Source organism: Homarus americanus, unplaced genomic scaffold (genome assembly GCF_018991925.1).
Source record: "Homarus americanus isolate GMGI-L3 unplaced genomic scaffold, GMGI_Hamer_2.0 scaffold45333, whole genome shotgun sequence".
Lineage (NCBI taxonomy): Eukaryota > Metazoa > Arthropoda > Malacostraca > Decapoda > Nephropidae > Homarus > Homarus americanus.
The window spans coordinates 333838-349409 of record NW_024726972.1 but is presented as its reverse complement, the minus strand read 5'-3'; the positions used below and the strand labels follow the sequence as shown (position 1 = coordinate 349409).

Genomic DNA, 15572 nt, shown 5'->3' with positions numbered 1-15572 from the left:
CATGATGAAACACGGCGTCAGTAGAGTACTCATGCGTATTATGCAGCTGAATAACAAACACCAATACATCAATAAATTTACATGAGCCGTTATAGTAATCAAATGTATGACGATCGTGTGTTGCAGACTGAAAATTAATTGATCATACCGATGACAAAGGCTACGCATTTCGATATTTAAAACAACATAATCATTACTAACATGAATCCCTGTACCGGTGCAATACGAGCTCTCATAAAGAAAATTTACTGGTCGCAACCTGATTTTACTGTGTGCATGTACCAGTGGATAGCCGTGTTCCAGTATTTAGGTGGGTGTTGGGGCCATGCTTTCTGAGTTCGGGTAAAAACTTGCTGGCGTCTGTATTTAATCATTTTCTTTATTTGCGTGAGTGAGCGGCCATGTGTGTGTGTGTGTACTGTATACATGTGAACAAGAGCATATGGTAAATTAAGCGACGTCACTGACCTGATTACAGTGCGCCTGGCAGCTTCATCCTCCTCACATCAATAACAAAGTGAACTTGTACTCCTCACGCCACACATTTTCACCTCCTTGCCTATTTTCCTGGATAGCTGTGACGAAATCAAATGTAAAATCATCTTACACTATATATTTTATTAATATAATCGAAATACACTTTGAATTAACATTAAACGTTCCTTGCAAATAACATGACAACTGTTTCATACACAAATGCAATTATGAAGACAATGTGTTACTTGGCACAAAACTATAAGCACAATAGTATATTCACTCTGAAACAACACTTACTACGTATGAATGGGGTGAATGACCTTTTCATTATATATTCCAATCATTACTTAGTCTGTTCTCTTTAAAACAACACAAGCGTTTCATTCAAAGCCACAGCTTAAGCTCAGCGTGTGATCTTACCTGTACCCTGAGTCAGCAACCTCTACCGCCTGGTACACAAAGACTATTAGTTACATTATTAACAACTATACTAACACAAATAGATCAGCAAATATTTATTATTGGAGGGGGCAAATTTATTATTCATTTCAATATTGTTTAGTAAGAATGAAGAACACTTTAGCGGCAAAATTTACGCATTTAACAATTATTTACTGCAAATGAGTTGCTGGTCACTTAATATACGGTGTTAATTATTACACGAACTAATCAAACCTATACTAATCTGTCTAGTTTATGTGAAATATAATATCGATAGGTGAGGTTAGATAGGGATTTGGATGGTTCGTTTTGCTTGTCGTCCGTCATTCATGGTTTAAACCTGAGGGAGTCTTGTTTACATACTGTAGATGTTCTTTCTCGTTTCATTTTTTTATAGTAAATTTATAATCGTCCTCTAATTTAAACACCGGGACTGAAATCGTCGCTTCCCACATTATATTCCTTGTATAAATTTGATTTCGTTTTATAGTAGGTACGTAGTGGAAATTTTCCGATTAGTAAGATATTTTGTTTTTCTTCAAGAGTTTCAGGCGCAAGAAGTCTTTTCTGCATCATAAAATAAGGCAAATATAAACCATAAAATGTGTTTGTATTAGCTGTCTCCATGAAGCTAACGACACTGAACTCACCAACAGTGTTCATCTAACCAACTCTAAGCTAACTTTTTGTAATTGAAACCTACCAAAATTCGGGGCTAAACGTTTAACTTCTACTTCACCAAGGGTTATAAACAAATACATCATGGCTTTGTTAAATACTTGGGTTTAATGACCAAGGCTGAGTAGCACCGCCAAATCGTAACTCAAACTTTTTAGATGCACTGTAAACAAACAAGAACCGAAGCCTCGTACATTTAGATTTGTTTCAGAGGTTTGCGCTTAATGGGGAAAACTCCATAAATATTATTCTTAAACCTACAACTGACGTAAAATTTGCAGGCTCTCAGTTAACATATAATAATAGAATAGTATATTACACTATTAGTAAATACAATGACATTTATATATTCTCAGAAGTATTGGAACGGCAAATTTGGAAATAAATCACAATTTCCATGCAACACACGTTAGGTACTATAATATACTAAATAAATCCACGTTTTAAACTGATTCATCTGCAATCTACATTATAATATTTAAGATAAGGGAATAGTAGTACAACCTTACCCGTTAATAACAGTACCTGAGTAAGTGTAGTGAGTGAGACAACGTAACGTAAACACCCTCACACGCTAAGTCCAAGTCTCATAGTAAATAAAACAATTTGTCCTGGATGTAGAAGACGTTCAGATAGTTTTGAGGTCTAGCGATCTAGTGTAGGTGTCTGAACTGTGTAGGTGAATTAACGCACGAACCTATAAATTACTACTAACAGATGATATTTATGAAAACTTTAACATCTTAGATTCAGTTGCTTAAATAACATTAAGGCAATATAGAGATATACATTATATTGGCGACAAGTTCCCATTAAAATACAACTTGTAGAAATAATTAAAAACAAATCTTAAGATATTTAAGATAACAGTGTTTTGTTACGATATAAGTTTCAAGAAAATATACTTGTGCATTTGGTAAATAGCTACGACTATTGTCACAGGAATGTCAGCACCAGACGCATCCATACAGCGTCGTGAAATATAATAGATTATATATAAGGAACACAGATAATGTACCCTGTATATATTATGCCATCGAAAAAAATAAATATTAATTCAACGATGAATCCATAGTAAATGGTACATATACAGTACACTAATACAACAAACACTTAGTACAGTCTTTAAAACGATTAAAAGAATTTAATCACATGACATGACTAGGCTTGATAAACAACAAAAACAATGTGGTTGAGACCTGAGCAACAATACACAAACCTGGGATACATAATATTACTGAAAATCACACATATACTGTAATATAATAATGGCGATAAAATAAGCGCTCGTGGGACTAATTAGTAGTTAGTTTTACAGTATCCACGAGGCTCTTTGACACTTGAAGTTAACGGCGCTTCTCTTGTGATATTTCCAATAAATCTAAGAGAAGCAGGGGTGGGAAAGGGGGGCGTTCACTTCCAATTCCCCTTTCTCCATCGCCTCCACCAATAACACCACGGGTAAGGCTTCAGTAGGGAAGAAAGGATTAGGCTTCAGCAGGAGTGACACGGTAACCAACAGCACTCAAGTGACCAAGTCGTCGCCAGGAACAAGTCGAGAGTGACAACAGAAGGTGATGGTAGGTCAGGATGGTCAGCTTGTCACTAGAACGTCAGCAGGGTCTCAACAGCAGCAACAAGAGTAACAGAAGAGCCAACAGGGGCAGGGAGGGGCGACCCACACCCCCGGCCCGGTTGAAACACTTGAGGTTATTGGGTCCGCAGTACACCTTGTACACGTTCATCGTCTGGCCGTCACATTTACTCTTCGCAACCTGCAGGTAGTGAAACGGGAAATGTGACGGTGAGGATGTTGATGATGGAGGTGAGGGTGAAGGAGAGGATGAAGAGAATGAGGAGGATGAAGGTGCCAGTAAGATTGAAAATTGGGATGATTGTGAAGATGAAAGTGACACGATGGTGATGAAAGTGACTCCTTTAGTGTGAACGCAAGTAAACAATGAATCAGGGTCCTATAGTTAAATCCCTTTATGGTACCCAGAAGACTAGACTAGCGTTATCGGGAACTTTTTACACTTCAGGAGGGGACGCTAGCGGGCCACACTCACCATGTCGTCTTGGTTGAGGTCGTGTTCGTAGAAGCAGCCGCATGAGTCGACGCTGCCTTGGAGGGGCGGCCCCAGGGTGATGTACACGGAGAAGGGCACTTTGTTGAGGCACAGGTCGTAGCAGGCCTCAGAGGCGCTCACACTTCCGTTGCTCGCCTTAATAATAATAAAAAAAAATAGTTAAACAATAAACACTAGTATTGTTTCCTCCTCTACATAAAACAGGAAGGGCAGATAGGTAAACAATTTCCCCCAACGGCTTTACCAACAACACCTTCACGTTATAAAACAACAAACATCAAAAGACTTCATCATTATACTACCAAGATTTCCAAAAGATTCGCGAGTTATCTTTTGTTTTAGCTGAGGGTAAGACAACGTATCTACTTAAGGCCGAGTCTCAGTTTAGCTTCGATAGCCATAACTTGAGTGAGCTTATTAATGTGTTTATGATGTCCCCAGTTTGGCTGAAATATTTTTTACTTAAGAAATCTGAGAATCCAAGAGATGATTCTCCCTCAATCAGTGATGGTCACGTGAGAGACTTTGGGGTGGGGGAGAGAACATCTTGCAACACGCGGCCCTCAGTACAGGATGTCTCTCCCTCCACCCGCGCACGACTGCCTCCTCCCACCATCCCGACACACCTCCTCCCCTCCCATCACCTCAGCCACTGCCTCCCCTTCCTTCTCTCGCCCCATCCCGCCGCTACACCTCCACCTCATCTGTGAACTGTATCCATTAGGCTCTCTTTTCAGTAATAAATCTGGAGGACCCTTGTATTCTTACTCTCCTTCCCTGACTGAGTTATCCACTACCCTGTTAATTCTGCTCATTTTTGTGTTTATATATTGCCTCACTTAACCTTCGTCAGGACAACTTACTGTTTGTCATTGTTTGTATACCTGTACTGTCTATATGCTGTGCCGAATATTTTTTTAGTGGGTGTACAAGACTTGGTTGAGTAATGGTAGGATGCTTCTGTAATCAAGTCTTAGTTGAGGCTTGACCTCCATGAGTGGGAAGATCACGGCGCAAATACCCAGAGGAACAATTAGTGATGAGTATAGTAGTAGTATCACCTGAGCTAGTTACCTCTCTCCCCCTCTCTCTGTCTTTCTCTCTATCTATCTATCTCAATCTATCACTCTGGTAACAAAAAGAGAAAGATCCATCAAGACTGCCCCCCAGAGCCACACCACCACCCACCTGCGTGAGGTTGACAAACACGAGGCTGCTGGTGAAGTTGTCGTTTTCTTGGATGCAGCCCAGGTAGGTCTCCTCTACAGGCTTCCATCTACGCGGCGTCCTCATTGTCACCACCACCGTCGCCTCCTCCAGCTCGTCTTCCACCTTTTCTTCCTTCTCTGTACGAAGAAAGTATTGCAAGCTCTCGTCTTTAGGTAATACAGGTATGAACATAAATAAGGTCAACTTACAGATGTGGTATAGTTAAAGAATTTACGCTTACGGTGATGTGACGCAAGAGAATCTCGAATCAATGTCTTCTCATTACCAAGATATAAAAAGAGCGTTCATTATGCTGTGTGTGTGTGTGTGTGTGCGTGTGTGTGTGTGTGTGTGTGAGGTGACAGGACCTACCGTGAGAGTCAGCCACCAGCTGGTTGTTCTCGGTGCTGGTCTCCTCCATGGCTCGAGTGTCACTCTGGTTGGCCTCCACGGTCTCCCCCAGCTGGGCGTGGGCGTGACCAGCCACACACAACACTGACATCAACACCCACACGCCCACCATCTCGAAAATGGGGCTACCTCTAGGATCACCTGTGGTATACAAAAACAGGGAATTTATGTAAGTTACAAAAAGTGACATACTGTAGGTATATATATGTATATGTATAATCTTTAGGGAGAGCCAGGTGGCACAGTACAGGAACATGAGCCACGAATATCGCGTTGTCTCGATAGAATTAAAGACTGGGAGCCGGGTACCAAGACTGAAATTCCTGAATGAGCTGGGTTCCAGGCTCCTCAGACCCACCAGAGAATTGAACTACTGTATGTGTTCCAGCATCTCAGCATAGCAATCCAGAGAGGGAATATCTGCTGCATACTGGCATCTCGTCCCTCACCTGTGGAACATGATCAAGCAACACCCAGGAAGCCTATCACTTATTTCCTGGGTTGAAGAATTGTTACCGATCTCAACTCGAGGTTTGACAAGAAGATCCATGCCCTGTACGGTCCCTAACTTATCCAGATTAATCTGAGACACTTGTTGTTCAGCTGGACGTACGCACTTTAAATCTATGAAGGGTAATTCTGACACCACATTGTTTAGTGTAACTCTTAAATTGGAAAATCAGTTGGCTAGCAAAGAAAAACACGTGTAAACATACTAAAATATGTAAATGTGCATACCTTCTTACTATGCGCCGGTCAGGTAAACAAAGCTAGTCACGGGATATGAGAGTAAATCGTTTACAGTAACCAAAGGTAAAACTTACCTTTAGGCTCGCGGCAAGTAAGCAATTGCCTTCACGGACTACGCTGAACTAAAAAAAAATAATCACTAAACAATGTCTGATTTTAGTATGAACGTACCAAAACTAAACTCACATTTCAGTTATATTTTGTTATAATTCAACCGCGCAGAGCTTATTTACCGCGAATCTCAATTACCCAGCCAACCAACCACGTCTGATTAACGTAACTCGATACATACACTCGTGTTCGCTAGTTCTTCGACTTTTAGTAAAATTCTCACTTTCTTTTCGTATATTCACTAATTTTGTTGGCTCTCCGTGTAATGTGAGATCGACCGATGAAGTAAAAGTTGGAAATGTGGAGTCCAGCGCTTATTGCCATGATCTGCCTCACCGTGGCTGTGCTTAATATATAGACAGGTGTTGTTTATCAGACGTGTTCAGTAGTGCTGGTGGTGGAGGTGCCCTGACGTCACTAACGTCTGCTGTATACCCAACATCCTCCCCTAGATTCTATTGTTACTTCCCACACACACAGACACTCACACTTACATATACACACGTGTATATATGTTACTTTGCACTAAATACGGACAATTGCCGAGTACCGATAACTTCTATGTATTTACCTTTTGAGTTGCCATAAACGATCACGTAGTTCATAAAAATACTTAACCTAACCTAACCTAACCTAACCTATCCTAACCTACCCGGGAAAGCAAGAGCTGGGACAACCTTTAAAACAATTCCCGGAAGAATCACCATCAATAATGGTACCTCCCTGAACACAACACAGGTTCCTTAAAGCCCAAACCAAATTAAATATAAACAGATTTGACCTCCACCAGTAATCCTCGAACCTGTAACCCCGGGCGTGAAAACCGGTAAGTGCTACCATGGGACCACCGATTATAAGCTCGTTGAATTCTAATTTATTTCACATAAACTCAGCCTGTATGTTGTTGTTGTTGCTGCTGCTATTGTTGTACTATTAGTGTGACCATAAGCTATCCAGTGATGTGGTGTTGCCTAGCCTGCCAGATCCCTCCCCCTGGCTAGTTTCTACTCGACCATTTAATACCCTCAGTGTAAATCAGATACTGTCCCGGGATTAAACTGGGACACCTGGTCTTCCGTAACTTTAACCTACCTTAACCTTACCTAACCTAACCCTACTCTAACTTCACATAGCCTAATCTTACTCTTAAATTTATCTAACCCTAGCCTTATCCCAACTTCACATAATCTAGCCCTACCCTAAAGTAACTAACTGAATCTAACCTAATTTAACCTAACTTTACAGTACCTAAGCTAATCCTAACCTAACCCAAATCCAATCTAACGTATCCTAACTTTAACTGTACAAATCGATACTAAAAGTTCATACGGTTTTCGAAACTGAAGTAATATAATAATAGTTAGCATGCAGATATTACCTCTTTGACTATAGTGGTGTTCACGCCATCACTACCGCACCACTAACAACCCAAGCATACATCACAGGCATTATTATAAAACACAGACCTATCACAGAATATCAGCTTTACCCTCTGTTCAACTGCCATCTTCAATCACGTCGCGGGTGGAAGAATGTTACGTTGCAGAATTCATGAGGGTAAGACTGGCTGGCAGGTTGTATATGACGTGCTCACCTTAGAGTTGGCGTTGGTGTGACGCGGATCTCAATGACGATCACGAAAGTATCCGCACAGGTAACATTAAGCCCACGGTGATGATGTTCTTATAAAAAATACGATAATCTTAGACACAACTCTCACAGCACTGTTTCTCGCTTGGGTACCACTGTAAACTGTGTACATCTTCTTATCTCGAGTCTTATCAGTCTTTATCAACCGCGACTTGTTGACACGAATTACACTGAATTATCTCCATGCATATCCACAGTTCATAAATTAGGACTATGGGGAATTTTACGTTTGAGAGGAGTGTGTGAGTGTACGGTGTGAGGTGTGAGTGAGTGTGGAGGGCGAGAGAGGCCACAACCACCTGAGCTGGCATGAGTCAGGGAGGGCGCGATGAGTCACACAGCCCCGCATGACGGCCAACCTACAGCTGAATGTAACTGTTGCTCAACCTTTCTTTGTTAGAAAAATGAAGACGTTGCAGGTACCGACTATATGACCTGTTCCTGGTTACTAACTACTTCACTCTAGCTAAAACGACTCCATATGGTAAGCTGTGATCACGCCAACACACACATGTTGTTGGTAACAGGTGAGGTAACGCGTTGTGTACGAACCCTCAGTGGAATATGGCTCCTGTCAGGCGTCAGCGCATATTGCTTCTGTCTCAGCCACCACAGCGTCAAAACGTTCATGGCATAATAATGTGTGGAGTCACAGCAGTTTCCTGAGCAGCAGGAGTTACTGTACTTTCACCAGGTATTTCCGCTCGTGGTGTATAAGGCGACACCTGCTGGCTAAATATATTATTTGTTTTTAATTTAATATGTTACCAGTGTGATATGCGTGTTGCCTCCGTGATAAATCATGCAGCAGCAACAAGCGTATCCGTGTGGTCAGACTCATTCAAGGGGAACGAGGGCGTGAGGGGTGGTGGGGGAGGAGGGTGAGCTCGGGCGGGGGAGACTCCGCCCACCTCCGTATTGATTGTCGGGAGCACGTGGCCCACCCCCGCCCCCCTCCCACTCCCCCACCCCCGCGCCGACACATGCACTCACAGTCCCCCATACAATGTACTTATTCTACACATACTTACTCCACTCCCACCGCCTTCATCCTCCCAGGCGATACTAACATGACTTCACTAACAGTTACACCACGAACCGGAAACGATCGGTAAGACTGTAACCACGCGATGAGGTGGCAACTCTTTGCTTATTGATAACCAATCAGGAAAGCATGCCGCTCTGACGTCATCATGGTTGCCTTATTCTCAGAAACTATACATTATTCCCGCCTTTTGACAGGAGCGTCAAGGTGTCTACTACGCTATACAGAAACAAGTTACAATGTCTCTCATATATCACATACATGTAATTCTAATGTGGATCATAATATAAACATACTAATTAACAATGCAGTATTAAAAAAACTTAACCTGCACATTCTTCACATATTAAATTACATTGTGGTGTTAAGAAGCACCATGTTTATCGGAAATTTAATCTACTATGAATTGTTTACTTTTTATTTATGATTGTTCCCATGCAGCTATAAAGACTAACAGGTAATTAAGAGGTCAGCATCAAACAAGAGCTGATAATGAGGTGCAGAGCCGCGTAGGGAGAGCCAGCAGTGTTCTCTCGAGGGACGCACCACCGCCACTTGTTATAAATGGCGTTTGTTTTACTCATGGAATTACACGCGATGATCTGTAGTCAATCATATTATACACGTCGACAGCAAGGGAGGAAATAAACCCATGATAGGGGGGTCACCACACTGTTGGGTTTATGTCCGTTGGTTTAAGAGATAGTGGGTTTAAATTGATTTGTATCTCATAAGAATGGAATGAAAAGAGGAAGCACAGGGGAAGGTTAGGCATCCCGAACTTATTTCACCTAACGCTACTTCATTAAGTTAGGTTAGCGTTAGGTTAGCGTTAGGTTCGGTTAGGTTAGGTTAGATTAGTTTAGTGTTAGGGTGGTTAATCTTAAGGTAACAAACTGAGGTGTCTAATATTCAGGTGCCGGTTTAAGAAATACTTTAGTTTAACCGAAGGAAAATTTTTGTCACTGCTACATTTCTAATACAACCGGGTGATAAATGATCTTTCTAATTTTAAAAGTTTCTGAAAAAAAAGGATAAACCAACAACGAAAAACAAGATAAATTAATAAAGAAAAAATATATTTCAGGCTATAGAAGTTTCTTTGGGATTCTGTTTCCCTTCAAACATATTGTAACATAATAAACTGAACTTTTCTAACAGCCTCGCGTATCCCATCCTTCAGAGAAAAAGTTGGGGTAGTGCATAGATCTGGTGAAGGGAGAGAACTGATTGAAGAATAACTCCCGCACTGGATCCAACGCAAGGCAAATATGCATTCAAGATCGTCACAATCTCAAGTGTGAATATTAAATATAAAAATTCCCTTAACATTACAAATTCTTTATTCATATATCTTGCTTGTCATTGTATTTTTGCTTATTTTTTCATACTAAATGTTTAAAATCGGTAAGAAATTTTGTGTAATTACCAGGGTATATTATTGTATTGGAACTAAATGAACTCAGAATATTCATCCAATGTTGTTACTCTTTAACACCTATAACCATTATCACAAGGCATCTACCACCACCACCAGACAACCACCAACATATCCACTACCACCACTATCCCCTAAGTAATTACCAACACACACAACCACCATCAGACAACTACCATTATCACCACTACCCCCAAATAACCACTACACCATCAGATAACCACTATCCCCAGAGGGTAGAAGAGGAGGAGGAGGATAGTTGACCCCTGCAGGTGAGTGATCGCGACCTTGCATGATCGCGGGCCTCCCTACCTACCTTGATCTAATTATAGCTCTCACCTGCTCACCAACGTTTAGCAATTATCTCCTGACGACGATAAACATTAACACGAGAGGGCTAACCTAAGCTACTTTAAAATAACCTAACCTTGCCTAATGCTAACCTAACATAACCTAACCTAACCCCAGGTAGTGTTTGGGTATCTAATCTTTAGGTGAAATAAATTAGGGTGTTTAATCTTCAGGTGGTTTGTTCTCTTGTGTTGCCAACCAGACATAATCCTGGCAGCTCTGTCCTCTTGTTCCACCTTAATACAACCCATGTTGTACTGTTTTCCTCCCATATTATATTTATGTATATCAACTCCACTGTAAAGTATGTATATTGTTACGAGTTGGGGATTTAGAATATAGTTAAAAGTCTACCCAGATCCCAACAGGCAACAACAACAACAAAAAAACAGACAATCGGACTATAAAAGGGTAGACAAAGGATGCGAGTTTTCGTTGTGTATAATATAGTACCATAAATTCCTTAACAAAATATTCAGCTTCCTATAAATTACCCTTAACCAAACTTAACCTAAACATTAACAGTATATACATATTAGTACAACATAAAACAATCGTGAAGCAAGGTGGAGGTGGGAGAGGCAATACAAGATTACAAATACTTAAGTGAGGAGCTGAGATGGCTGACGAGTAAGGCTGAGTATTGTAGAAAACGGTAGGTAGTCACTGTGCCGTAGGTTTCCAGGATAGGTGATCCTGTTGTCACTTCCCAGAGTGTAGTGCTCTCTCCTCGAATTGGAGCTGACGAAGAAGACTTTGAGGAGGTGACGCAACAACCAGGATATGGAGAAGGGAAACCCGGGAGTGGTAACTAAGACGAGTCATACTCGTGTTTCGTCCCTAGATGGCGTTGCTCGTGGTGCTGGGTAGGTAGATCATGACAATTGGTGGCGGGGTTCGTAACAATATACTTATAATATAAATGTAAAACAAAAATAAAATAAAATAAAATAAATAAATATCGAAATGATAACCGTGGTAACTTTCTGATATGTTCTTATTACCGCCATGCTTTGTGTACTATTTCAGATGATACTAATTGTTACTTAATAATTCCTTGTGATAAATGTACAGTATTTCTCAGGTGCCTTCAAGAGAGCTCAGGCTCTCAACTGGCTCAGCCATGTTAATATTATGATTTTTATCAACTCTGTATCAGTGTTCTTCTGGCTAAATAAACTGTTTCAATATAAAGATCAGCCATGTTGTGATTCCGAGTACTGGCGTAAGAATAAGACACAAAAATGAATAGATGGTAATGAATAATACTGGAAAAAGATATAAAAAAATGAAGAAAAGTAGAATAAAAAGATGAATAAGATGAGAGAAAGACGGTAACAAGGAAACGAAAACACAAAACGGAAGACGAAGAAGGAAAATGGGAAAAAAAGGCAGAAGTAAAGAAGTAGCAGCAGCAAGAAAACACAAGGTTAATCATAGATTATTCCCAGGCGAGTGCAGATATTACCTCAAGCCAGCGCCCTATTCCCCGTGGTGTGTGCCTATAACTCACACAGTGTGGCTCCCTTGGGAAATGTGAGCGGAAGAGTTTGAGGAGTGGAGAGTTGGGGTGGGTGCTGGCTATGACACCCCACACATCACTCAATTACGTTCGCGCTCTCCTCCAACTACTAAACAGCTGTCTATCAGTATTGATGAAAATGATAATAATAACAGGAATAACAATTATAATAGTTATGAAAATATGAGTACTGTATTGCTTTGAATAACAATGATAGCAATACTAATACTAATAATCATAATAATAATTGTGCCGGTAATGCTAAAAATAAATATTAATCATATTAAAAACAACAACGAAATTATAATATTAATAAAGCATCTCCTCACCCTCAAAATTGAAGAAATAAAGATGCCCGACTGTTTGGTCTCCCTGGCGCTGGGGCATTACAACCTTCCTCCACATCGCGGCCTTGCTATATTAGGTTAGTGAGAGCAAAGTTTGAACATCATGTCAGGGAATGTCCAAGTTGAAATAATCCCTTCTGAAACTTTCAAACCCAAACGTGCAGCCCGAAATGTTTAGGCTGAACGTCAAGATAGAGAAGTTCAGACTGAAACCTAATACACGTAGTAAACCTCATGTACTGTACACAACCTGCCTTATAAAACATTTGTGTATCCAATTCAGATGGAAGATATTGTCAGTAAGAAGTCACCATCACATTACACATTCACTACCTCCCAATCTTCCCTGTAAACTTAAACTCACCTCTAATCTTGCCAACAGTGTCCCGTGTGTGAAGTCATGACCTCAAGTGTGGGGCCATTCAGCTTGAATACAGGAAAAAAATCAAGAAAAATAGGCACGGAAAAACTTAACCTAACCTACGTGCAATGCCATCATATATATATTGTTGTCAATGTGTACAAGTCATGTGACTTTATTTCCGTTCACCTTCAGCTTGGTGTTTCTTTGCTGTGTTGACACTGACTGGCTGTGACTTCAGAGGCTGAACATGGTAACTGGGGTAGATTATCCGCACTTGACTGATACGTCACTAATCCTGGTACATGGATGAGTAGCAATCCATCGGCTATTATTATAGTAGTAGTCAAGAATGTGTAACATTTTCAGCTATAATAATAAAATGGATATGTCCGTCCGCGAGTGTCGGTTCCAGCTATACAGTAGCTCCAAAATGGAAGCAATTAGACTTGAAACAGTGCACACATACTTATTACATGGGTCCCAAGGTTGTGCACCTTGGTATTGCCCGGATGGTCCGGGCAACAACCATAAATTTTCCCCAACTGAGTTATTACCGCAGCAACTGCGGAGGTGGTTACCCATGTCAGGGAAGGCAAACTGTGACAGTCAAAGTGCTAAGCTGGTTAATTTTGCTAGTTTAAATATAATGGGAATGTATTCATGAAAGCAATAATGATTATGATTGCATTTTAAGTGTAATCGGTTATTACATAGCAAAATACAATAATATAATCTATTACAATTACCTGAATGTGTAATCGATTTTAATAGATTACGATTACCCCATGTCTGCCTACATGCACGAAACCTAAAACCCACTTTCTCTTGAAATTTGCACACGCAGACTGTCTGTATCGTCTCTTACAAGCACTAGACATCGGTTTGAGCCTCCTCAAATGTGCGTCCTTCAATAACAAAAGCACATATCTCATGCATTCACTTCCTGGTCGTGTAGCAACTTTTCCTGGATAATGAATCAACTTTATGATATTGTCATCATATGGGGCTGCTGTACGAGTACTATACTTTATATTGTACCTGTACCTTTTTTACCCCCCCAGTGCTTTTCCCACTATACAGTATGTACTCTCACTTTCATTCGCGTTCTTTAGTGCAGATACTCGATTCAGATACAATTTTCCTTTTCTGAAATCCCACTATTCTTCCCCTAATACAACTTATGTATTTTGCTAAAATACCTTCAACACTACTTACTGTACTCCATAATTTCCTTGGTATTCTCAACACACATTCCAATATACATTTTACATTCAGCTTTAAAACATTTCCCTGTACAGTATGTATTGGGAACTACTTGAGATTCCTTTTGTTCTTTTCCCTCTATCATATACAGTACTGTAGTTTGTACTCTTAAGTTACTTTGAATGGTAATTCCATTCACTTGGTACCTTACTTATCTTGAACTTACCATGTAGTTTCTCCCTCCGCCCTCAACACTTTTTCCTTTCAGTTTCAAGCTCAAATCACATTATCCTAAGCAACCTAATTCTGCATTTTTGCCATACATTACATTAACTGTTTCAGTACTCAAAATATTCCATCTTCCTTTTACTGCCTACTTTTTTCTTCAGAACAGCCCTTTTCATTTCCTACTGCTTTCCATAAAATTTTCTAAGCCTGTGGTCAATAGAAATACTGCTCCCGAGATTGCAGTCAAATTGCCAATGTTTACCTTTCGTATACCACCACCAGTAACCAAGGTACTGCAACACCTCATGGGATTCTCCACACTGGCCATTTGGGTACTATAACACAGTAAGGTCCTTGTCCACGTTTGCTATTTGACAACACAATGCACCTAGCTTACATGATCAATATGCACTGTACGTGTGGAATGGTGCACTACATCAGCAGTATAAATATAAATATAATACTGTACCTTATTTTTTTAATTTTCTGCAGGAATTAGTATCAATTTCAGTGCTCATTTGAAACTGCTCAAATTTATATGGAATGGTAGCCATATTAGCTTTTTCTGTAAATGATGTACAATATATTTTCCTGTAATTTGAATGTTAGAACAATCATTTAATATTTTACAAGACTTACATTTTGAAGACTGCTCCAACCTGAGCTGATCATCTGCCATTGCTGTTCAACTTCCCTGCCTCCTGTTCTCCCACATCATCACATATAATCCTCTGAGATAGTCTGTCAGCCATAACCAAATATAATCTCTTCATAGGAAGTTGGATGAAAAAGAAAAGAAAAAAAAAAGGAAAGACATTAAAGGCCATAACTAAAAAAAATTATCAGCACAAACCTATAGTGGAACACACACACACAACTGTACTGTACTGTACACCAATTGTACAAACTTTCAAAAAATATAATTGAAAATTGTTGGAAGAGCCAATTTTAAAGCCTTAAGATTACAGATACAGTACAGCAGTTAATTATATATGCACACACACTCATCCAACTAGGGCTACGAGGATTAAATTAGACATATTGCTCTAATAAGGAACTATCTGTTTTGTAAGGATATCCAGTTTTTAAACCCATAACTGTTTAGCCTTCTTGCATGTTATCCACTACGAGCATTCTCAAGATATGCACCCCATTCAAAAACCTTAGCAAATAAGACAAAGTACTCTACCATTTACATGAAGCTACAAAAAATTACTTTGCCAACACTGATGGGATCTTAACCCCTTTACTATGGGT

General features: G+C 40.1%; 1 protein-coding gene across 3 annotated transcripts; it reads right to left on the bottom strand.

The window, feature by feature from the left end:
• Window positions 1-598: 598 nt before the first annotated feature.
• LOC121865749 lies at window positions 599-13535 on the bottom strand. 3 transcript variants are annotated; one of them, XM_042365296.1, is made up of 5 exons: window positions 12503-13535; window positions 5268-5447; window positions 4875-5032; window positions 3666-3821; window positions 599-3371 (listed from the first exon to the last, which is right to left on the bottom strand). In XM_042365296.1, exons 1-5 carry the CDS (start codon window positions 12576-12578, stop codon window positions 3210-3212), a joined length of 732 nt encoding a protein of 243 aa, XP_042221230.1. In that variant the 5' UTR covers window positions 12579-13535; the 3' UTR covers window positions 599-3209. The 3 variants fall into 3 exon arrangements, with proteins under 3 accessions (XP_042221230.1, XP_042221232.1, XP_042221231.1); XM_042365298.1 differs by lacking the exon at window positions 12503-13535 and adding an exon at window positions 8370-8432; XM_042365297.1 differs by lacking the exon at window positions 12503-13535 and adding an exon at window positions 7762-8351.
• Window positions 13536-15572: the final 2037 nt, after the last annotated feature.